The 25,493-nt window shown below is 39.5% G+C and overlaps 2 protein-coding genes across 2 annotated transcripts in view; both read right to left on the bottom strand.

Annotated features, from left to right (window-relative positions):
• Window positions 1–546: 546 nt before the first annotated feature.
• Window positions 547–4,799, bottom strand: dmrta2 (DMRT-like family A2). Its single transcript, XM_077585188.1, has 2 exons — window positions 3,881–4,799; window positions 547–2,537 (listed from the first exon to the last, which is right to left on the bottom strand). Exons 1-2 carry the CDS (start codon window positions 4,347–4,349, stop codon window positions 1,621–1,623), a joined length of 1,386 nt encoding a protein of 461 aa, XP_077441314.1. The 5' UTR covers window positions 4,350–4,799; the 3' UTR covers window positions 547–1,620.
• An 11,653-nt stretch (window positions 4,800–16,452) lies between these two features.
• The window catches only part of faf1 (Fas (TNFRSF6) associated factor 1), a 56,973-nt gene continuing 47,932 nt past the window's right edge, over window positions 16,453–25,493 (bottom strand). The window contains exon 19 of the mRNA XM_077585047.1: window positions 16,453–17,062. Within this exon, the coding sequence (XP_077441173.1) occupies window positions 16,979–17,062 (84 nt within the window). The 3' untranslated portion in view covers window positions 16,453–16,978. The remainder of the gene's footprint in view (window positions 17,063–25,493) is intronic.

Raw genomic sequence — 25,493 nt, 5'->3', positions numbered from 1 at the left:
TTTTACGCTTTAAAAAGTCTCAAGGGATTCCTACGTTTTTTAATAGTTTTACTGAAAGTCCAATTGGGCGTATAGAAACCAAGCAAGTAACGAAAAGCAAAACGGAATTACACGTAATAAAGTATATTATTCAACGTTCAAAGTAAAAACATGTTATAATAATGTGAAATGTGTATAAATGACATTTGAAATGAAATATTGTTATATTGAATAGCTGGCTCGTGATGGCTGTCTAATGAAACCTTGGAAATATATAAATCGTTTTGTATTTTTGTTTTTTGTAAATCTAACGTGTTGTGCTTCTCGTTCGTTCGCATTATTTCAGGTTTGCGTGTGTGCAGTTTATAAATTTTTATTTACACTGATATTCATTTATTTATTTATTAAAAATGTAGCCTAGCCTTTTCTAGTTTTACGGTGGGATTATTGTCTATACTTAATTTAACCATTAATGAAAATCGCCTACACACCTTCATCATCATTCATCATCATCATCACAATAATGATCGTAGCATTTCTTTAAAATAACATTTATTATTTCCAGCATATGCATACAATGTGACAGCACGTTTGAAGAGCAACAGACTTGATTTTTGCACTTTAATGTCACGAGGAAAAAAAAGAAAGAAACAAAGTCAAGTGAGAGCCGAGCATGTCCTCATACTATAAAGGCAATATATATTACAGGCAGGTGGAAAAAAAAGAGATACAGAAAACAAAGTTAAACAATAATAATTATATATATATAATAAAGACAGGATGTCCGTTTTTTTTAACATGATATTAATTATTTCATTAACTTGTACAACAGGATTCTTTTTTTTAGAAAGGGTTAATAACCGTCAGTTCGAATAACTTAAACTGCAGTTGAATTTGGAAAACGGTTTGTTGATTTACTCACCACTGTTAAAAAAATGCTTATTTGATAATGATTCACTGGTTTTCTTTTCATTTGATATCCCGCAGAATTGTTTTGAAAATAAGGGAATAAAAATAAAAACTGTGTGACCTTTCTCTCTTTTTTAAAAGGCCTTTTTCATGCCATCATAATCCAATTAGGTTTTTTTTTTCCACGTTTGATGACTACAAGCCAGATTTTGTGTATTTACAATCGTCCACGGCCAAAACACGACACTTTTTTTTTTTTGCCAACATTCAAACACTTGTGGCCACAAATACAAATGGAATGTGTGTGTATCATGGAAAGTCGTTTGAGAGTTTATTCGATATCTCTGACATCACTCCTCATGAAAACTTTAGCATAGCCTACAAGTAAAAAAAAAATTTTAAAAAAACAATTTGTGACTCTTCTGGGTAATTCCCCACCCCCCACCATCAGTGAGATCGTGAATGGGCGTACATGTGCCTACAATAATATTAAATGGACTTTAATTAAGATGCATATCAAGAAATAAATCAATGAATCGCCACAGGTGGTACGTGAAGTAAATGATCAAACACATTTAAGTACATCACATTTGCATTTAATCTTTATTTTAAAACTTTTAGTTTTATGTATAACATACTTGAACGGGGTCGTCAGAATATTTATTTATCTTGTGATAGAAAATAAACGCTCAAACGACTTTCGCGTGCTTGCGTTCCGCCCGCCAGCAGGGGTCACTGTTTGTCCGGCGTGTTGTTGACCAGAGGCCCGTAGAGGCCTCCGGCGTAGCCCTGCTCCTTGTGCAACATGGTCCTGTCCCGGATGAGGTCGCTGAAGGCGTAGTCCATCGGGGGTCTGAAGCCCAGGGTGGGCATGAGGCCGGTGGCGGAGTACGGCGTCATGAAGGCCAGACCCCGGCTGTGCGCCGAGTAGGCCAGCCGCAGCGGGTTGAGTCCCAGGTGGGTCCGCAGCGGGTAGGCGCTCGTCTCGGCTCCGAAGTGGGGGGCGTTGGGCTGCAGGGGCGAGAAGGCCGAGCGGTTGCTGAGCGTCATGGCGCCGGGCAGCATGGGTCGAGTCGGGGCCGGAGCCGACGAAGACGACGAGGAGGAGGAGGAGGAGGTGGAAGGAGGCGGCTGCGAGCTTTGCAGCATCCGATCGCCGCTCCACGTCTCCTCGGAGCCGGTTTTGTGCTGGGCGCCCTGGACCGGGTTGTTGAGGATCTGCTCGATGGCTTGCACCACGTCCTTGCCGCATCCCTGCAGGACGAGCTCCAGCACGCTGCGCTTGTGGCTGGGGAACACCCGGGTGAGGATGTCGATGGCGTGCATGTGTCTGGAGGCCGCCGATGAGGGCGACGGCGATGGCTCGCGCTCGTCCTTGTCGGTTTCGGAACCCGAGTCCGAGCCGAGGGAGCTGACGGACCTGCAGGGAGTTTCGCCGCCGTCTTTCGAAGGTTTGGCCACGGGCGAGTGGATGAACGACTCGCTGTCGCCGTTTTCCGAGCCGGAAGCTCCGCCTCCTCCGTGCCGGGCGTCCGGTGACGACATGCCTGGGCCGGAGTCGCTCTCGGCGGGCGTCAGCTTGCCGCCGGCCTGCTGAGGTGTGGACGCTTGGCCTTTTGGGAACAAGTCGAACTTCTGCACGTTTGAATCTGGCGACCAATCAGATAAATAAATAAAGCGGAAAATGTTGTCAGTGGTCACTTTATTAGGTACACCTGCAATAAAAGAAATGTTTGTAAAAAAAAATCAACATCACAAAATTTCAACAGCAAAAAAATCTTAATTAAAGAACAATCCTTTAATGATCAAGACATATGCTCGTCGTTTCATTATCATTATTATTTTATGCTAATAAAATACTTTAATCAATAATGCACAGTTTGCTCACTCGATATCATTTAATTTAATAAAAATTTTAAAGGCTGTATTAAAAGTTAACCATTTACACCGATAGTAGGCTAATGCTCGCTTTTCATTCAATCTGCCTTACTGAGAGGTAATTTAGCAATTGATTTGCAAGTGTGAAACTGTACTGCATCAGAGACGTGCTTATGGGGACAAAATATAGAAAAAGCGATGTAATTTATGATTGTGCTTGTGGCTTGCTTGCATCTCAATGAATATTTTGCTCATAAGGTGACCAAAATATTAGAACACGTATTGTTCAAATAATAATTTTCAGTGGGGCCTACACTGACGGTTTAATTTAAAAGTGACAATTGTTATTTCTGTAAAGGCAGATATTTTTTAACATTACAAATACATAATTCCACTATACTTGCCCTTCTGAGATTTTCAATGTTCAACTTGCTCAACGAATTTAAGAGAATCTACTGCATGTTGATTTTTGGTGACATGTAAATTAATGATAAAAGCTTTGCTTAAGAAAATGAAAACGAAGGCATATATAGTAATTTGACTCAAAACGTACACGAAAATATGATGTCATATTATAACCCAGGTTAATGATAAATAATACAGACCGTATACAAAACATTAACTAATTATGATATGGAAAAATATGTTGCTCTTATATGGTGGAAATATTAATGTACAATATATCGTTAATTGCCTTTTTATCAACTTATTGAAAAAAAAAGTCCATTTATTATTATTATTTTATTTTTTTGCAAGTTGAATAAATTCCGTAACGTTAAAATAGGCCTACGACTCAAAGTACATTTATAACAATTTGTTCTGTGTGAATTATAGTGCACCCTTAAAACTGATGGGTAAAAAAAAAAAACATACCTAAACATTGAGTTATTTTTAGCCCATATTGGGTTATTTTTAACTCGGTCAGTTTTAAGGGTCTATTTATTTCAATTGCACTTCTTAAGTTTAGCCAATGACGACGAGTTAGTTACCCCTTCTCCTTTTCAGACCATACTGACATGTTTTTTCACCAAAGTCAACCAATTCATTCACTGGGCTGAAAACAACTCGATGCGAACGTGCAATTTCTCTTTAAGTCTGACTGTGTGAGTCTCACCGGAGTTGCCGGCCTCGCCGGCCACCGAGGCGAAGACCTCGTAGCCGGGCCTGGGCGGGATGATGCCGTTGGCGGCGGCCAGGGCGAGCCCCTCAGCGGTGCCGTAGAGCAGCTGCAGCTCGCGGGCTTCATTCTCCTCCTGCGCCTGCTGCCGGCGCAGCGCCACCTGCGCCGCCATGACGCGCTGCCTCTCGGCGATCAGCGTGCACTTGGCGCACATGCAGTCCTTCCAGCGGCAGTAGCGCTTGTGGCCCTTGAGGGCCGACACCACGCCGTGGTTGCGGCAGCGCGCGCACTTGGGCGTGCGCGGGTACTTGTCGGCGGCGCGCAGCAGCAGCGGCGGCCCGCGCAGCAGGTTTCCCGCCATGGACACCGGGATGGAGGCCACAGCCGCCACCGCTCCCGGGTGCATTTGCGAGGCGGAAGCCGACGACGACACGGCCGGCTGCATCTCCGCTCTGAGATCCATCGCTGGCTGAAGGAACGAGCGAACGAGTCCGCGGAGCGCTTCTACCTCATCCGTCGGGTGCTAATCGTTGAAATCCCCCTGAAAAGAGGAGCTCCGTGCCGTGCGTGTGCGTGCGTGCGCGCGCGAGACACTAACTTCCTCCAGAGAGCGTCAGTGGCTACAAGAGCGCTCTCTCCGCTCACTATTGTTGCGCGCACGTTTTCATTAGAGCAATTTGACAACAATGTGGCGCCTGCCATTGGCCAAAAGGGGAGGCGGCCTTCTGATTGGCTGCCTTCCTTTTTCAACTGTGTCCACCTGAGTTCTTCTTCAAATTCTTTTTTTTTCTTCATCCACCCCCACCCCACCATCACCAACTCCAAGATATCAAGTGTTAAGAATGTGAAGGGAGTTCCCACAAAGCTCAAGTTTGGATGCAGCCTGTTTCCAAAAAAGATATCATAATATTCCTCCAGTTATTAAAAAAAAATATATATACTATGGTTACCCTAATTAAAGGTAATGACGCTTCTGTCATCCGCCACGAGGTAAGACTTTTTTATTTTCTAATCGATTTTCTGATTATGTTAAGGACACAAAAATGTTACTTTATTAAATTGTGTCATCTCGTTGAACATATTTCGTCCAATATTCAAAGATTTCTTTGCCTCTTTTTTTACGTGTTTTTTAGGGCATTACGCATTGAGACGCCAAAAAATGCATTTATAGTACAAAATGGAGGACTTCAATTAATATCAATTTATTGTTTAAAAGGTTGTTAGATTTCCTTCGAATTATTATTATTATTGTTATCATTATTATTATTATTACCCTTTATTGGAATTTATTGCTTAGCCCAATATTAATTTATAGTAAATCCTTCCGGTACATTATTTTGTTGTTGTTGTGTTCTTATTGCAGCATGTCTCTTTTATTGTGTATATGATATTAATTTGAACAGTAGTGAATGTTCAGCTTAAAGTTATTTGAGCTAATAAATTATGCCCTAATTGTATAAATGCATACAAATGAACAAAAATGCATCTGTAGGCAAAATAAATAAGTTTACAATCGTTTTTTGTTTTTGTTTTTTTTAGCAATAAGATAGGTCTGTTTAAGCTATTTTGAGCATTAATAAGATATTGTCATTATTGGTAATCCTTATTGTGTTTATACTAATAATTACGATTGTTCCTCTTCTTCTTTTTATTATTTTTATTATCATTATTATCATGATAATTCTAATTATAATTTACAATATATATAATATGTAATCATTATTATTATTATTATCATCATCATGATTTGGGGTTAGTATTGCTGTTCTTTGAAGTCAAGATATTAGGAAAATGGAAAGTGTATTGGTGATTTTTTTTTTTAAATAGAGAAACATCCATCCATCATTTAATAAAACAGCGAGTGCAAGAGCAGTCATGAAGTGTCTATAAGAACAATTTATAAGCAAGTGTGCGCAGTGACAAACCCCCCCGCGCGCGCGCGCGCGCACACAAAGCGCTGCAAAAGGGTAGCACAGCAACACCTGCTCCCTCACCTGTTCACTCCCTCATGCATGCACGCAGCTAAAGAAGCAGCTCGTGTCGAAGAGGACTACAAGTGAACAACAGCGAGGAGGCGCAGAAGAAGAAGAAGAAAACGGCATCCCTCCTCCATCTCTCCCTCCTTCCTTGCATCCTTCCATCCGTCCCTGCCTCTCGTCTTTGTTTACTCGGTGAATCACTGTAAGCAAATGCCATCTGTTTCCTCATCTGCACCTTAATTACCAGCCAACAGGCTAATGGAGACGATATTAAAACGACATCTTTTTGACATTCAAAGTAATTATGTGCCCGGACCGCCGCTGCTTGACGGGAAGGAGGCGACTTGATGCCAAATCCGTGCAAGAAAAATAACCTGCATGCACTTTCTTTTCTTTTCTTTTTTGCCACTGCAGGTTTCATGATGTCTTGCAACTTTACGAGTGACAATTAACGTGGCAGGGAGTCGGCCTATTTGGTCAATATAAACAGACGCAGACAGGTCACATTATTAGGTACACCTGCACATTTTATTAATGGAGCCAGTAGTAACAACGCTCTTCTTTTTTTTTTTACACTTACTTTAACCACTGTCCAATCAAGTAATTATGTATTAATGATTTCAATGTAGGCTTCTTTGTTCAAATAAAAGTCTAAATACGCGCGTGAATAGCATTAAGAGAATGATCGCGAAGAGAAATGGTTGATGTATGCATCTTTTTTTTCCCATGCATAAAAATGTGACACCAATGACATTTATAAACTAATGAGCCGTCAATTATTCATTGCTTTTCGATATAGCGGTTCACTGTATAAGCTTCTCAACTCAGTCCAACATATTCTTGGCACCAAGATGTCGGTGAGGTTAAGCAATGCTTTGATTGCTTTGCCCTGAGGCGCAAAACAGCCAAAAGGTGAGTTTTCAGCCAATGACATAATAATTTTGGATGACAAAGTGCAATCACTGGCGCAGGTGTATACCTAAAGAAGTGACCAGTGAGTGTATCAATACACACAATCCGCGAAACTCATCACACAGTGGTCCAAGACGTGTAATCTTTTGATGAGCACCTTCAAAAAAAAAAAAAAAAAAAAAGGCATTACGATAGGGATTACCTCGTCCATTATTCCACCAGGCCAATTAAAAATGCCCCCCGCGCATTAAAAGTGACCGTGCGGCACCAATCGTCTTTGAAGCGCTTCATTAGGCCCATGCAGCCACCAAAGCGCGCTCGGGCTTTCATTGCATTGAGCGACGCTCCAGATGAGGAGTTTTTAACACCCTTTTAAGGGGGCAACAAAAGGCGCATGCTTGACCCGACATATGTAGCAGCATGTTTCCGCTGCTCCGCACCCCTGATGCGCGGCCGCCAGCCTTCCCGCTGACGCCGGCCCGGCCTGCCTGCACCCCGACCGGGCTGGCTTCCTGCTGCCAAGCCGCGCCGGCCGGTAGGCAGCCGGAGGTTAGAGTAGCACTTGGACAAAAAGAAGCTTAGACGTTTTTGTGTTGTTCTACCGCAGGTAGCTCAAGTTTTACATGCGTAGAAGTTCGCCTACTTGCGTAAAAGTAACTGAATGTATGTCTGTACTGATTCGACTCATTCACAAAGGTTTACATTTGCTTAACTAAAAGTAACAATAAATAAGTAGAAAGTTTGAAATTTAATATACTTAGGTACAAGTGAAAAAGGCATTTTTTAACTGCCAACTACAATACTCGGGGTTGTGTCTCAAATCTAACTTGCTAGCTATAGCTAGCTAACGCTGGCGCAGGCGCTAATACAATAAGGTATTTCTCTTTCCAACGATGCTAGTTGAGAATGACCTAAAACATTTTACTCATAAAAAATCTTGTTTTTTTTTCCTGACAAAACGTTATTCCAAAAAAAAATCTTATTATAAATGTACATTTTAATGACATCAAGCAATTCTTAAAAAAAAGAAAAAAGGAAAAAAAGGCGAACATCTCTGATTAGGTTCTAAGGCTCCACTAGTCTAAACACAGTACAGTATTCTAATGAATATTGCGTTAGTAAAATCATAATTAAGCAGAATAATTAATCCGTCTCAGAGTACTGCCCTCTGCCGTCAATTTAAATTGTCAGTAAAGTTTTTACTTGAAAGTCTGCAAATCAAGACATTTATGTATGATCTCATTTGGATCTTTGAATCCGTTGAGTTATTTTATTGCTCCCTGGTTCACGTTGCGGTTTATTGGCCTACATTTCAGAGTCAATCAAGATCTCAACTCAACAATAATCTTCTCTCCGTTTATACCTATTTATTCGCAAAAGTAACGAGCGTAAAAAGGACTATATAGCCTACGATCTGTGTTCAAAAAAGGAAAACAGGTATGCAGTCAGAAAAATACAAGTTATTTCCGGGAAAATGCACAGCAATAGAAAATAAAATCCACAATTATTAGAATATTGAGTTAATACATGCACGTGCATGGTGTATGAAGATTCAAGAAACCTCCCCAAATTGCTGGTCACAAATACACACACCCGCACACTCACACACACACAATGGCGTTTTTGTGGCCTGGAGCTAGGTTGGCAGGGATTATCTTTGTTTAATGAATGGGCTACAAGTATTCATCAACACGGCCAGATTATTCGACTCTGCAGCTCTGCCTTCACTGCGGGCGCATAACTGCAGTGTGTGTGTAACCAATTAAAAGACGCGCACACACACACTTTCTCTCTCCACATCTGCCTCCTTTTCTGCGGCGAGGCGATGAATAGCCGCTCATTGAGATCACAGATGGAGGATGTCTTTCTTTTTGCGGGAAATTTGAGAAACAGCATTGTCCCCAATCCAAACTCAATGTGTCGCCGCACAATGGCGCCGCCTTTGAGCGGGCCCGCTTCAATTGGCCTTGTTTTTGAAACTTCAAGTGTTCCGCACAAAGACTCGCCCTCCGAAATGACCACTGTATGCACGCACGGCGCGCGCGCGCGCGTTCCACATGAATATGAAGCTATATATAACCCCTGCATGCACGCCACTGCACACATTCACAACCCCAAGCGGCCTATTTATTGCTTTATTAGGTTGTGATAAGACTTCTCCACAAGAGGAATTATTGCAAATTGATGGGCGTCTTTTCATTACAGAAGGAATTCATTATACAAAGTGCGCTTTTATAAGCAGTTGATTCCAGCGTTGATATTTTATGTAAAAATGTTTTCCCCCGTTCACTGGAGATAATACATTAACAAAATAAAAAAATAATACAATTGTATTTTGTTAAATGACAAAAAAAATGAACATTAATAGTAGCATATAGGCCTAATTGTTGCTTCCTTACAATTGTTCAGTTTTAGTCCAGTAGCAAAGTCTAAATAAAAAAATGGCAATAATACAGGTCAAAATATTTTGATCTACAATTAAAGAAGTTTGTTAAAAATAATCATCCCAAACTACAAAAAAAGTGAGACATAAGTGTTCATTTGGTCTCTCATTTGGAAAAAATATGTTGTAGAATTCGTTTTAATCAGTCAACCTCCAAACAAGAAAAAACTTAACATATTTAGTAGTCTATAATAAATAATAATAATAATAATAATAAATTATAAAGAATAATAATAAAGAATAAAAAAAAAGTTGATTTCAGTATTCTAACTTCTAAACAACGATTTACATAAGTAAATCTTTTGGAATTAGTCTCACTGGGGTCGGGGTGGTGGTTGGGATAAAAGGGGGGGGGGTATTCCACCTTCCAATAATTAACATGATTAAATATGAAATGTTTTTTTTAAGTCTTTCAAGTATTTGTTTTAATCCAACCTAAAACAAGCATAACAGCATTGATAAGAAAACAATAAAAGATCATTTGAGGAAATATTTTTTTTCTAGTTGTCGACCTCACATTTCCTGTTAGTTTTGAAGTGATTTGAAAAAAAAGGGGGGGGGGAGCCATTCAAAACCACAGGTCTTGTGAAAGTTGCCCCTCCCGCCTCTTGTTAAATCATGAATTTACGGCGGCTAATCACATTTTCCAGTTCCTTTTCATTGATCACACACAAGCCTGATTAGCTCCAGACATGTTCAAGAAATCACTTAAATAGAACCTCTCTTACAAGGTCTTAAAAAAAAAGCTCAAAACAAAATGCCATGATGCAAGAAATTCAGTTATTGACAATTGTTACATCTCAACATTTCAGAAAAAGAACATCATACCAACAGTTAAATGTGTTGGTGGTAGTGTGGTCTGGGGCTGCTTCGTCACTCCAGGCCCTGGACGACTTGTGATTGATGGACCATGAATTCTGCTCTTTACCAGAAATTCCTGAGGGAAAATGTTCGTATCAGTTTATGACCTTAAGCTGAATTGCTTGAGTTCTGAAGCCAGTGATATCATTGAGTTAAATAATTTTCTAAATAATCAATTAGTACTTTTTATTTTAATTATATACAGACTCAAGACAAGTGGACTTCATTGTAAAAAAAAAACAAAAACAAACACAAAAAACATACAAGGTTTGAGTGAGGTCACCGTAAAAGAGTCTGCAATCAAATAAACAAAAGAAATGTTTAAGGTCGACAGTTAAATTATAATCTTGCAAAAGTTGTAATCAGATTGGTTACAGGGCTACTAGTGCCGTGTGTGTGTTTGCGTGCATGTGCATTGTGTCTTTAACAAACAGACAGACAGAGAGAGGGCTGACCCTCCTTTTGTGCCCCCTCCCCAACAGTTTAAGCCTCACAGATTCAGTTTCTTTGGCCTGGCCCGCCATCTCTGAGAAAGTAAACTGAAGGGCTGACCCTCCAAGCTTTCGGCCCGTCTGGATTCCAAAAGCCGAGATGCTGTGATTTCGACATCCCCACGCTTCCCACTTCAAAAGGAGGGAGGGAGGGGACGTCCGTCGCCTGTGTCAGGAATTTTGTTCCCTCGCCAGCCAGCTACATTCTTGACCCCGGCGAGGGCTGCTTAAACATCAGCGCCGCTTTTCCTCCTTTTCCATCTTCTTGTGGCCTTAAGGTCATTAGAGGGCGCGGACACTCGCGCCTGTTTCAAGAGCTGATGAAGACATCCAACTCAGATTTGACTCGTGTCAAAGAGCGGCTCGTCATTCTAAGTTGGAGTAGCACCGTTTTCATAGACACCCACTTTGTGCATACAGTGGATGTAAAAGTCTACACGCCCCTTCTTCCATGTCATCAGAGGGTTCAAAGTAAAGGTGTTTGATACTACTTTTTTCTTAGACTGATATTCAAATCTTCAGTACTCACCAATACCAAGTGCCGATACCATTAGTACTTATGATACATAAAATTGCCCCCCCAAAAAATGACAGATAATAAAAAAATAAATATATATATATCCCAAATATAGCAAAATCGCATGAACTTAACGGTAATTATATTTTTGCTGCAGTTACGCTTTAGGCCAGAGGTGGCAGTTGCGAGTAAAAAAAAGTGACAAACTACACAAAGACCCTTTAAGAATTCCTCAAGCTGTTCAGTGTGTGATGTTTGATTATATCTTGTTTTGAAATCCATGCTTTTAATTTGGAAGGCTGCTCTGTATTTCCTGTTTCACGTTCTCCATTCGTCATTCATCTCATAGCAGTGCAGTAGTCAATGACGATATACTATATAATATACAAATATCTGTGTGTGCACTTCAGTGCTAATTAAATTGTTCAGTACAACTGCATATTTATATTATGAATATGAATATCCATATTTGCACAAAGTGACATAATAGATACAAGAAAAGTAAATTATCAGGGTGGATGATAGCAACATCGAAACAACTGCAGGAATTTCTGGCAAGTACTGGCTCTTAGGTACATGTGACAACAATCTCCTGTCTTTCTCCTACACTGAAAAAAAATGGGAAGTGATATTTACTTTTTTTCCACTCAGAAATTATAACTGATTTTTACGAGGATAGTTTAATTAAAATTTCTGAGTGAAAAAAAACGAGTTTTTTTCACTCCCCATTTTTTTTCAGTGTATGTCTATTGGTTAGAGTGGAAAGACGCACAAGCGATGAGATCAACATTAAACTTTTTAGTCATAATTTCTCAAGGTTTTTTTTTTTTATGCTACCACAACACCAAAAGATTAGCATACCCAAAGTGGTGCATGCTTTAGAATTATTAACAATCCAAATATCTTCAGGCTTCCTTGTTATTTTCTCCTTATAAGACTTCAGTTTGTGTTTGAATTGAATTGCACAAGTGACAGGTCACATCAAAAGAAGAATTCGTTTAGAAATCATTTGTCTTGGGTCTTTTTTTTTTTTCAGAGAACCTGGCGTTTGAACAGGGTGTGTAGACTTTTTATAGTCACTGTATTTTTAAATTAGGGTTTAAGCTTTTTTTGTTATTATTAGATACAGGCAAATTCTGGGGACTTTCCATGGTCAAAAACATAACCCATCCTAGTGTCATCTCTAAAAATTTAAGCCAGAATCATATCAAAATGAAATTTGCTTTAAAACAGAGGGAGTGATTTTTACTGGATTACTTTGGCCAGGGTGCTTCAAAATTGAAATAGTCCCGATGATGTTGTATGTTTACTACAAAAATTGTAACCTCATTTACAACATAGGTGATGTTAAATAGTCAACAATTTTATATCAACAAAAAAATTATGAAAACATAAAACTTCAAAAATCAGCAAATACTTCAATTTAACTAAACCAAATAAAGCAATGTTTGTCATCACTTTCAAGTCAATTGAATGGTAGATTCACAGATGTCATTTTTTTTAAAAGTACAAATAACTTGAAAAATGTACGTTCATCAAATGTGTTGAAAATAAATGCTTAAATAAACTACTCACAAAAAAAATTGCACTCTTTAGGTGCCTTCCATGAATCAACCTTCACATTTCCAGGGATGTCCACTTCGATACCTTTCTGTGACTTCCCGTCTCTACGTTGCAACCTGCTGAAGACACTCAAAAACATTTAAAGAAATGCAAATTTAAGTTGGCCTGTAAAAGTTATAGTAAAAAATAGGTTCAACCTTAATTATTACCCAAAAGCGTACATTTGGTGGGTACGACGCACTCCCTGCAGGAGGTAATAAACCTACTTGGGAATAACCTTTCAAAGCAGTCGGTGACCTTTCGAACCTAAAGGGACACGAACGGCTAACGTTAAAGATTGACGGGGAATATCATTCTGTTTCCGAGGCATTTCCGAGTGTCAGCAGAGGAACATGCCCGAGCACATTGAACGCATCACGCTGCGTGATAGCAACTGTAATCTTACACTTCACAGGAGACGCACTATGCACGCGCCGTCCCCCCGAGGAAGACTGACAGCGCATGCACCTGTCTGACGTTTGCGTAAGCAAACTACACCTTCGCCCTGAGCGCCACGTCCGACACGCACACACTCTATGAGCGTTTTCAATAATGAAATAACCATTTGCCCTCAAAAGGGAATTCCTCCACAGAAGGGGGAGAAAAAAAAAACACATTGGACGCAATCTTCACTGACTTTCTATGTTAAATTTGAAGGCATTAGAACACATTTGATTTCAAGTGAAGATTAAATGAAACATCCTGGCCATGAGATTTTTGTCAGGGGAAGATTAATAGGCCACTGCAGAGATTAAAACGCTGATATTACCGTAAGTACAGCAATATACTGTATGTGGCAATGAATAGAATCCACAGTAAATAACTGGCAAAAAAAAGTTGCCAGCAAATTATTGTAACGTCTCAGTTAATTACTATAAAAATATATCACAGCATATTACTGTAAAAAAAAAAAAAAAAAAAAAAAAATGTATATAAATTAGTTATATTGTTTTAAGAATACAGTAACTAACTAAAAAAAAACTAAAAAAAAAAAAGTACAGTTATATGCTGCAATAGATTTTTTTTTAACATTAATTAACTGAGATTTTAACAATAACTAGATGGCACCTTTTTTTGACAGCTATTTAAAGTAAATTCTACAGTCCATTTTTTACAGTGTAAAGTGAAGGTCCATTATGGGATGCGTTCTAGGCCCACACACACAACTTACTAAGACACTTAATTAGGACCATTTTTAGACTTTTATGACAGTTACCCACTGAAGGTTTTATGATGGCCCCCATTCTGACTCTTAGATTTTTTAAATTTCTTTTGGTAGCTGCAGGAAAAGTTTCCAAATTCAAAGTGTTCCCAACTAGGGGTGTCAAAATTAGTGCGATCATTTTGAGTTAATTTCAAGTTTCTATAACGCACGATTAATGACAGCCCCTTACTTAGAAAGCCTATACTGGGGGAATTCCAGTCACAACGCAGCAAAAACGTCCACGTCAAAATTTAACAGAAATAAATTTAATAATAATGCATGTATTTGTGGAGACTGGGGTCAAGTTGTATTTTACAGTTTTAAAAAGCCGCAGAAATTCACAAGTTACTTTATGTTAAAGATTAGAAAGCTCTTAATATGAAAAGAAAAATGCACTGAGCTGTCACCAATGTCTTACAAATGCAGTTATGCCATCTAGTGGCAGAAAAAATGACCAACACAAATCAATCACACACTCGTTTTTTACAGTACAATACATCTTTTTAAATTTTAACTAAATTTTATGAATTAATTACTGTAACAATGACTAAAAGAAGCAGCCATGTTTCTAGTTAATAATTTCCCCCCACCTTTATTTTAAAAGTATAAAAACTTAGAAAAAAATATTTTAATGTACATTTAGACCAGATAAAAAAAAATTAATCGCCTGCCACCCCAATTCCCAACACAAGAAAAAAAAAAATCCATTATAGTGCATTACGCAATATCCTACTATATTCTCACACGAACATGCTGCAAAATGTTATTCATATCTAACAAACGCATCATCCATCATTATTGTATCGCTCCTTCGTCACGCATGCTTACTCAGAAATAATGAACCAATCAAGCGTCACATGCGTGCCGATAAGCAGACAGAAAGTCACGATTTGCCCGGCGGCTCTTCCTCCAGCCTCGCCCTGCCTTCAGCCAGACATCTTGTTTGGCCCGAGCAGAGGAAGTGAGCACGTTAGCGCCACTCATTCCTCGCGTGAGAAAGCAGACAGGCGCGGATACGAGCCGACAACCCGCGCACGTGGCAGCAAGCGAAACACAGCCGTGACTGCGAATGACTATTGTGGATGGATGGATGGATTGACCTTCTAAACATTCGGAGACACAACAGGATGTGATGACGGCGCTCAGCGAGATTTATCCGATAATTGTCTATTTCGCCCGCTAGGATTAAGTTGAAGCCGCTAGAAATCATGTTTGAGACGCGACTAATTCGAAACAGCTTCCAGAAAAATAACTGCTTGGAAAAATTATCTGGATTATTTGACAGTATTTTTGTATTTTATTGTAATATTATCTCCTGACACTGTTGTTTTAACTTGACATTGTGGCTACTTTGCATTACATTACATGGAAGGGTTGTTAAAATGTAAATTATTAGACATTTTTCCATAAGGTACTATCTGCATTCCAATTTCAAGAAATATGAACACTCACTTATATAAAAGTTTACGTCTTAATGCCCAATTGCAATTTCGTGCCTGTTTAATTACACTAACCCACCCCCAGACTCACATGCCCAAAATGATCTGTTTGTATGTGTATTAAAGTAGCATTTGTATGACGGTTTATAATTACTGTCAAATTTATGCTAATTACCGTTAACTATTTCCCATTATATGTTAGCATTAAGATAGCGGCCTTTTGTGAGACAATTATTTTGTTCATTGAACATTTTCATGTTGAATTAATTCACTGCCATTTGACGGCTACAGACGTCAAAAAATCATTTGAACTATTTTTATTAGTTTAAGATTTGTTCCCACATTTGTTAACAAGAGTATGAAAACCTAGACATTTTTTATTGCACATTTAGAACAGATATAAAATTTGTGATTAATCAAGAGTTAACTAGTGAAGTCATGCGATTAATTATGATTAAAAAATGTAATCGCCTGACGCCCCTAATTTTTAATAATCTTTTTGTTTTTTTCGTTAAAAAAAGAAAAAGAAAAGATTGTTAAAAATTTGTGGCGTAATTTTTTTTTCGTAATTAATCGCATGATTTCACTAGTTAACTCACAATTAATCAAATTTTATATTACTGTTCTAAATGTACAATATTTTTTTCCTAGGTTTTCATACTCTTTAACAAAAGTGGGAAAAAATGCTAAGCTAATTGAAATGAATTTTTTTACATCTGTAGCCGTCAATGGCAGTAAATGAGTTAAATACTGATTCATTCTTATATTTTACATTTTTCAATTTGACAGTAAATGTAAAATTGTCTGTAATTACATTTACAGTATTTTGGGAGTGACAAAACAGCTTTGAGCAAGCACACTTGGCCTCTTCATGTAAGCCAGAGTGAGAACAGTTGCTAAGGAAAAGAGTGTGTTTTTAAATGTGTTTAAAGCATGTGAGATAGGTGAAATCACTTTAAAACCTTTGTGGTCTCACTATATTCCAGATTTGCATCTACGGCATAAATGTTGCCTACTCCAGACCTAGGCAACATTTCCAGGCCCTCGAAACTATAATGTGTGATACGTCAAAAATAAGGTTAATCCTGTTTGGAACAGATTTTTGAACATGAGACATCTTGTCTCTTCTCGCTGGCTTTTATTGAATCTTTCAAACGCAAAAACCATGTGGTAACAAAGGAAAAGCAGCCTTGGTTGTGTCGAATGTGTTGAATGAGGAGGTCGGTGGTGGGTGGGGGGGGAACAAGTGTTTTTGCTGTGACAAAGGTCTGTCTAGTCGGAATCTCCATGCCGTCACTGTGATGTGTGTTTTGGGCAAGTGATGACACACACGATGTGAAAGTGTGAGAGAGACTTGGGGAGGAAGAGCAAAAGACAAGATTTGGGTTTGGGGGGAGTTGTAGTTTTTTGGAAGGAGGTTGGCTGTGTGCTTGTGGTATCGTCTTTGCTCCTCTGTGCAACACGTGTACACCGGGGCGGTGGCGTACCGTGACCAGGACGAGGGCAGAGAAGCTTACTTGCGCATGTGTGTCACTGCATGTGCATGCCAGTGTGTCCGTGTAAGTGTGTGTAAGTGTGTGTACTGTGGAGACCCGGATGGTTTTGGGCCCATGCTCGTTTTCGGCCAGTTCAGTCAGTCACTTTCTATTCTTTGGCCTCCAGGAAGAGAGTCTCCTGTGGAAACAACTTGGCCTCCAGTAGAGTTGATCCCGGATCCAACTGGGTGATCTGTGGAGAGACGGGACAATGAGACAGGTCGCGGGTATGCTGAAAAAGTCTTAAGCTTGGCTGTACTTTGGGCGAGAATGAAACTCATTGTTCTGCTCCGAGGTAAACGAGTTTTAGTCACAAGCGGCGCAAGTTTGGGAAATCTGAGGAAGTAAGAGAGCGCTTGTTTTGTCGATGTTAACTCATTCATTGCCATTGACGGCTATAGATGTCAACAATTCATTTCAATTTCAATTAGGTTACTTTTGTCAGTTAGTTAGTTAGTTCAATTAGTTACCACTTTTGTTAAGAGTATGAAAACCTAGAAAAAAATATTGTACATTTAGAACCGATATATAAAATTTGTGATTAATTGTGAGTTAACTAGTGAAATCATGCGATTAATTACGGAAAAAATTGCACCCTTAATTTTTAATAATATTTTCTTTTTCTTTTAAAGAAAAGATTATAAAAAATTAGGGGTGTCAGGTGATAATTATTTTTTAGCATAATTAATCGCATGACTTCACTAGTTAACTCTTGATTAATCGCAAATTTTATATCTCTTCTAAATGTACAATAAAAAAATGTCTACGTTGTCATACTCTTGTTAACAAAAGTGAGAAAAAATGTGAAACTAATAGAAATAGTTCAAATGAATTTTTGACGTCCATAGCCGTCAATGGCAGTGAATGAGTTAACGTCTGAAGGAGTCGGTGCGTAGCACAGGACGACGGACGGACTCATTTCAACAATAAAAAAGAGAGTGAAACATTTTTTCCCGTTTGTCCTGTGCAGCGCCACCCACCACGGAGCTGATTGATTTAGCCGACGTGAAGGGGGTCCGACCTATGTTTTTTAAAACAATCCCACCCTCCCTGACACCCCGTGGGCCTCTTCGCTTATGTGAGCTAATCACCGGAGGGGTTGTGTTACATCGGGCCAATCTAACACCTGGGCTGAATGGGCTGTGTGGCGGGGAGGTGCTGCGACAATGAGATGTGTCCAGGGCTTATCTGATGACTGCTGCGCCAGCCCCTCTGATTAGGAACCCTATTCTAACCACATAGTAGGATAATTAAGCCGTTCCCTGTACCTGCTCTGGTAAGCCTAGCGCTGTAAAGGTTGACCTTACAACAAAAAAGAGTGACAGGTCGGAGACACTATTGTAGGGAATGAAACGGCTGTCACCTTCCTCTCCATACAGAAGATATGACGAGCATTGAAGTGGTAATTGTGCGATTCAAATCTGGCCGAACTTTTTGGGAACGTAATCAATCGTGCTGAACGTCGTGGATGACATGGTGCTCGATTGTATGTCGCAAAAGCAGCCATCGATCCGCTTCAATGGCGCTAGCAGCTATTGTACTCAACTACATATAATCTGCTTACGCATGCAATATAGAGATCACTGAGGTTTATTCGCATTAAGTCACTCACAGTATCACTTTTTACCTGAACTACACGGTTAAATGAATATAAGCTAGAAATATCTCTCGCCCTAAATCTCCTCTCAGAGAGGATTTTCAGTGTAGGAGTGACATGATTGTAAACAGGGCATGCCGTAGTCAGGTTTATTTACCTTGCTAAAAAAATGTTTATTATTAAGACTTGCCAAACCACATTGTCATGTAATTAGAGTGCTATATGCAATATGCCTTAATTAATTGGGGTTAAATTGTCGAACATTTAAAATGTGTTATTAAAATGCCGTAATGGTTGTGTTAAAGGCTGGCACATTGAATTTTTGTCATGTGCCTTTTCTTTTTATTGAAGGAGAAAAAACTCCTAATAGCACACAAAAGCCGTGTTGTCACACAAGTGTGACTTCTTAAAAAAAAAAACATTTTTTGTTACTATGCTTCATACAAGCCCCAAATCCAATGAAGGTGGGATGATGTGTAAAATGTCAACGAAAACAATATAAATGAAATATAATTTTCAAATCCTTTTAAACCTATATTCAACTGAATACAGTACAAAGGCAATACATTTAATGTTCAAATGTTTTTAATCCCCCGAATAACCCCCCCCCCCCCAATATTCTCTCATTTTGAATTATATGACGGCAACATTTTTTTCTAATAGGGGCGACAGAAGACTGGAAACATCAAGGAATGCTAACAAATCAAAACAAACATGTATGAACATGTTAAATGTAATTGACCTAAAATTAATTACGAGCAAAATTCCTTACCAGATTGGTCACAGCTGGTTGAAAAGGATTTAAAAATCATTGTCTTCTACTTTTATTTAGATTTTACATGTCACAACTTCATTGGATTTGCGTTTGTAATATTTCCTGTGGGCAAATGCGTTATGAAAAATTGTTGGTCATTTGGCATCCTACAACTGTAGAAGTCCTATAGTACTGTATAGTCTTCGCACACAAACATTTAATCTAAACTTCTCAATCTCAGAGCACCGGCTCACATTTGTAATTCTAATTTGGCTGGCTGTGCCAAGAAAAAAATAAATAAAAAATCTATAGATTTGGGCATGTGGCAGAGGGTAAGAAAAAAGAAGTCAAGTCAATTAGGTGAAGGTGAGGAGGACATATCAACATGAGGTAAACCTCCACATTCCCAAAGGTGTTTGGAAATGTCACACAACGCGCACAGCGCCGGTCTTTACCTCCCCCGTCTTTTCTCTCTCTGCCCTCATTTCAACGTGCCATTTAGACACTTGACTTCTCAGCAGGGGTGCCAGGAAGCCTGGTGCGAGCAGGGATGGGTTGCCATGTCACCTCAAGCCCCTCACCTCGTCAACTAGCTCGCGGCGCTGCGGCAAGCGAATAGTGTGACGGGTGTGAGCGCACACTTGCTGCAATCATACAGCATCCCAACGGCACGCTGAAGCTGAAGCACCAACTGGGCTGCCGCGTTCCTTTTTCCCCACCTCGGGAGTGGGGCGTCGCAAATGGCTGACATGCTAATAAGAGCGGCAGGCTGTTGTGACAACACAGCATCAGGTAGGAGTAAATGAGGCTTTAGGGTGGGGCAGGTGCGTGTGTGAGTGCATCTGTCTTTCAACTTCATACAACTTGTGTGTGTGTGTGCTTGCAGCGAAATTTGGATCAGAGTTTTGAGCCAGGGAACGACGACGAGGGGAAGCGCAGCATCTGACTCTAAAAAGGAAAGTAGGGAAACAAGATGCCACACTGACACAGGAGACGGGCGCCATCGGTGATTGTTTACATTGTTATCCAATTAACAGACCATAAGCATGGAGGCGTCTGTCAACAAACAAAGCTGTTGTTTTTCCGCCGCTCTGCCTAAGCCATACTCTCTCCTCCTGTGCCGCCGCAGCCTCACACGCCAGTTTGCATGCATACCACAGACACGGACAAGCTCCGACTTGCTGTTTGTTTCTCAACCCTGTGTCAATAAAGTTTTCAGGATCTCCAACTGAATCCATGACCTGAATCGGGCTATCTTTGTTTCTCAACCCTGTGTCAATAAAGTTTTCAGGATCTCCAAATGAATCCATGACCTGCATCGGGCTATCTTTGTTTCTCAACCCTGTGTCAATAAAGTTTTCAGGATCTCCAACTGAATCGGGCTATCTTTGTTTCTCAACCCTGTGTCAATAAAGTTTTCAGGATCTCCAAATGAATCCATGACCTGCATCGGGCTATCTTTGTTTCTCAACCCTGTGTCAATAAAGTTTTCAGGATCTCCAACTGAATCCATGACCTGCATCGGGCTATCTTTGTTTCTCAACCCTGTGTCAATAAAGTTTTCAGGATCTCCAACAGAATCTATGACCTGATACAAGCAATCTTTTTTCCTCAACCCTGTATCAATAAAGTTTTCAGGATCTCCAACTAAATTAATTACCTGAAAAAAGCGATCATTTGAATCGAGGCAAAGAACACTTATAATCAGACTAGCTATTTCTTGCTAAATATTTGAAAATATTCCAAGATAATTTAAGAGTTGTATCAAATATTTAGAGGTAATTTTCACGGGCGGCAAGATGGACGATTGGTTAGCACATCCGCCACACAGTGCAGACTGAGGATAAGCGGTACAGAAAATGGATGCAGGGTTTCCCCCAGTGCTTTATAAAACTGGCGGGCTGCCAGGCTTTCTTTTTCAAAGTCCGTCCCTGACCACTAGGCTTAGCAAGTTTTCTGAGGTAAACCATGGGATGGATGAAATACGTTATGAAAACCGTGTCTAATATTTTGGTGCAGCAAAGATTTTGCTCACACAAATATATTTTTTTCTTTACAAAATATTAACTCATTCACTGCCATTGACGGCTATAGACGTCAAAAATTCATTTGAACTATTTCTATTAGTTTAACATTTTTTCCACTTTTGTTAATAAGAGTATGATAACCTAGAAAACATTTTTTGGGGGGACATTTAGAACAGATATAAAATTTGTGATTAATCGTGAGTTAACTGTTGAAGTCATGCAGTTAATTACCATCAACAATTTGAATCGCCTGACACGATTTAAAGAAAGGAAAAAGATTATTAAAAATTAGGGGCGTCAGGTGATTAAAATTTTAATCGTAATTAATGGCATGTCTTCACTAGTCAACTCAAGATTAATCACAAATTTTATATCTGTTCTAAATGTCCCCCCCCAAAAAATGTTTTCTAGGTTTTCATACTCTTATTACCAAATGTGGAAAAAATGTTAAACTAATAGAAATAGTTCAAATGAATTTTTTACGTATATAGCCGTCAATGGCAGTGAATGAGTTAATAATACAGCTCTTGTATTGGGTGACAGTTTTTGCAAGTTGTCATAATTGTCAGGTTTGTCACGATGTATAAAAAAAGAAAAAAAAAGTAATACAATTTACACTGATTTCTTTCACTGTTAAAAGTAAAACAACATGAATTACAAATACTTGATAATTGGTTTGATTTCATGTAAAACATTGAGGTGGCATTCAGCAATGCTCAGCATGACACAAAAGAAAGGCAAAATAAATACATGTCCACGAGATGTCCAATCCCAATATAATTAAACGTGCAGCTGAAATAGCGCTTTTTCTAAGAGGCCATTACAGGCCCTCCAACGTTAATTAAAACCAAATAGCTTGTCCGTTTTGAAACCAGTGTTGTGTAGTGTTTATTTGGCCAATTACAAAAGCAGTGGGAGATCATTATCGGCTGCCGGGAGCATTGACAGCATGTAGTGCCGGGGTGGGAACACAAAACAACGGGCAAGTGAGTATATAGAAGTTCAAAGGAAAGAGGAGAGCATCGCAGAGACTTAAGGGGGACCGAGTGGGGAAAGTGGAAATGTGGAAGAAGTGCACTGACTAAAGTTTCAGTTTTTAAAAAATGCAGTGATTTAATAAACTAAATATAATAAAGAAAAGGGAAGTAAGGGACTGCGTGGCGCAGAGGAGGAAGAGAAGGAGAGAGGAGGGAAGCGGAGACAAAAGGGAGAGAAAGCTGCAGGGATTCGGAGGTGAGGAGGCGGTCGAGGGTAAAAGGCAAACACTGCAGCTTTTAAAACTAAACGGCCAGTGAGATACGAGCCACAGACATTTAGAGCTTTTGAGAAGGAACGGAACTCAGCCGTCATAAGCCTCACATTTTATTATTTAGAAAGAATGCGGCAGAGGAAGCCACTTTGGATGAATTCAACTATTCTGAAAATAAACTGCTGTCGATGTTTTACAGAAATGTTCAAATAACGGGGGGGGGGGGGGGGGGGGTGACATCCGCGCGACAGATGTAAAATCAATTCCAACGCGGTACACGGCTTCTTTTGTGCTGCTGTTTATTGTTTCAGAATCTCAGGTTTTGTCTGAGAAGCGTGCTGGAAGATTGCTTAGTAGAGCGGGAAATGGAGTACAGTATCAAGAATGAGGAAAATAATAGGCTAGTTTGACAGTCTTTGGCTGTCTGAAGACAACGGGATGGCTAGAGTAACAGTCTAAACACGTCCGCATCATAATGAGGGACGTTGACCTCGGCGAGGCCTCTCAGCCGGGCAGAAGAAAGAGCGGGAAAATTGTTGAATGGCGAGAAGTGAAACATTAAGTCCACCCCCCCTTCTTCTTCAAACTTGCAGACAGTCGTAGAAAGGGTTAGTTTCCTGAGCACGGCTAAGCCCCGTACAAATGATGCCAGTGTAAGGCCTGCTGTAGTGCTGACGAGATAAGCCACTGGGACAAAAATCCTGACGCCGAGTCCAAAAACTGGATACGGAAGGCCACTGATTGGCGCCGTTTTCTAGCGGCAGCTTAAGCGAGGAATTCCACACACTTGAATTTCCTGATGTATTGTAATGTATTTTTTTTTTTTTACAGACAATTTACAATTATATTAAGCTAAAAAAAACAACAACATGCGTTTGCCTACAACAAATTTTGAACGCACGTTGCAAAGACTGGATTACTTGAAACGTGGAAAGAGCAGATAAGGGGAAAGAGGAGCACAAGCAAATAAAAGCGTGCCACTCGACAAAGTAGGAAGAAGATGTCAACAGTCGCGTGGCATTATAAAAGCAATAGTGCTCGAGCCTCTGATCCTGGCAGAGCGATAGTGAGAGCGTCTGGACGGGATGGAGGCTTTCGATGCTCTCCCTCATTTAATTACAACACAGAGCTGCAGGATTAGACCAGGGCCTGTGTTCACAGCCTCATACTGGCGCTTGCACTCATCTGCCCCCCCCCCACCCCCCTGAAAATTGATCACTTTTCGCAATCATCATCTTTTCAATATCTACTCCGTGCGTCTTCTACAACCAGTTCCCCATCAGGAAGCTCCTCTGATTAATTATTTTCTTTGTCTGCGTCTCTCCTCCCTCAAAATCTTGCCATGCTTTACCCCCCCCACCCCCCCCGTAATAATCATGCAGACATCTTTATCTCGGTCTATGACACGTTTACTCTTGATTATGATGAGAAAACTGTGAATTCTTTTTAAGCGGCGCATGTATTTGCGTGACATGTGAAGTGTGCGATTGTGACAAAACGGAGTGCGAGCTGCGCGTTAATGTGGGTGCTGATTTGTGGTGTTTGCTCCGTACTGGTCTCTGAAGACCGTTGGTGCACATTGCCTGGGCAAGCCTACTCAGAGCATGACACACACACACACACCTCAACGCTGGCACCTCATCCACTCTTGATTAATGGAAATCTTTATTTTGTTTCTAGCAGCAGGGCTAATTAAAGCAGCAGTTAAAACAGTGCTCGTTAGATTGTTAGCGTAGAGCATGTGACCAAGCACTGTTAATGATTTGGTTTCAAGAGGATGATGCCTGCAGTCAGCAGAAGAACCACAGAGACTACAACTATTGGTGCTGACAACTGCATCCTCACAGTCATCGTGTACGGCAGGGGTGTCCAGACTTTTTTTCTTCGAGGGCCACAAACAGAAAAATCGGCAGATGCCATGGCCATGTTGACATTTTTAATTTATCAAGCACACCAAATATCAGTCAATCAAGCAATTGCATATTGTTTAGTTATTACTCGGGCTAGGTTAAAAAAAAAAAAAATCTCATAATAGATATCGAATCAATTTTCCTTTGAGCCCAATATCGATTCAAAAAACTTGAATCGATTATTTAAATATCTCTTCCCCTCCCCCCCCCCCCCCTAAATTCTTAAGAAAATAAAATTTTAAAGGACAATTTTTTTGTATCTTACTGTTTTCTTAAAATTTACTGTTCACATTAATTTAAAAGTATTTCCTTTCATTTATGAAAGACCGGACTTAATACACTTGAAGACAATTTAAAATCATTTAAGTTTATATTTACAATTATTAAATTAGAATTATGAAAATATTTTAATCTCACCCTTGTTGATGTCAATGTTTGTGTGACACTTAGGTGATTATAATAAGGGTTACTTTCATTAATAAACTAAATCATTTGACCAGTTACTGCTTTTGAAAAATTTACTTTGGAATTTAATATTTGTGGAGTTTTTTTTTTCATGTCCTTGACATTTCAGAAGAATTGATGTTCCATAATTACTTGATATCAAATTGAACTGAAGTGGATTGAAATGAAGCCTGGAAAAAATAAATAAAATAAAATAAAATCGAACTCTTGTAAATCGAAATAGAATCGATTGAATAAAAAAAATCGATACCCAGCCCTAGATATTACAGTGTTTTTTTTGAAAGACTGATACTTAGCACAGGGGTAGGGAACCCTGGTCCTCAAGAGCCTTTTTGTCCTGCCTGTTTTCCATGTCTCCCTCCTCCAACACAGCTGATTCATATTATCAGCTAATCAGCAAGCTCTGCAGAAACCTGATAACGATCCTGTTCGTCAAATCAGCTGTGTTGGTGGAGGGAAACATGAAAGACAGCCACGACAAAATAGTATATATAGTAAATAAAATAGTTAATAGGCGGAACCAATTTTTGATTGTAAAAATTATCTTTCTTCAGCAAAGTTTTATGAAAAGAAATGTTACTTTTAAATGTAAACAGTTATTTTGCATATTTAAAAATACTCC

Source organism: Vanacampus margaritifer, chromosome 13, assembly GCF_051991255.1.
Source record: "Vanacampus margaritifer isolate UIUO_Vmar chromosome 13, RoL_Vmar_1.0, whole genome shotgun sequence".
NCBI lineage: Eukaryota > Metazoa > Chordata > Actinopteri > Syngnathiformes > Syngnathidae > Vanacampus > Vanacampus margaritifer.
Note: the sequence above shows the minus strand (reverse complement) of the source record. Positions and strands in the feature narration are given on the sequence as shown.

What these genes read in the sequence shown, in the direction of transcription:
- dmrta2 (XM_077585188.1), bottom strand. Translation starts at nt 4,349, where the DNA reads ATGGATCTCAGAGCGGAGATGCAGCCGGCCGTGTCGTCGTCGGCTTCC. An exon ending in CGGCGAGGCCGGCAACTCCG is followed by an intron (nt 2,538 to 3,880) that starts GTGAGACTCACA and finishes ATTGGTCGCCAG; the next exon opens with ATTCAAACGTGCAGAAGTTC.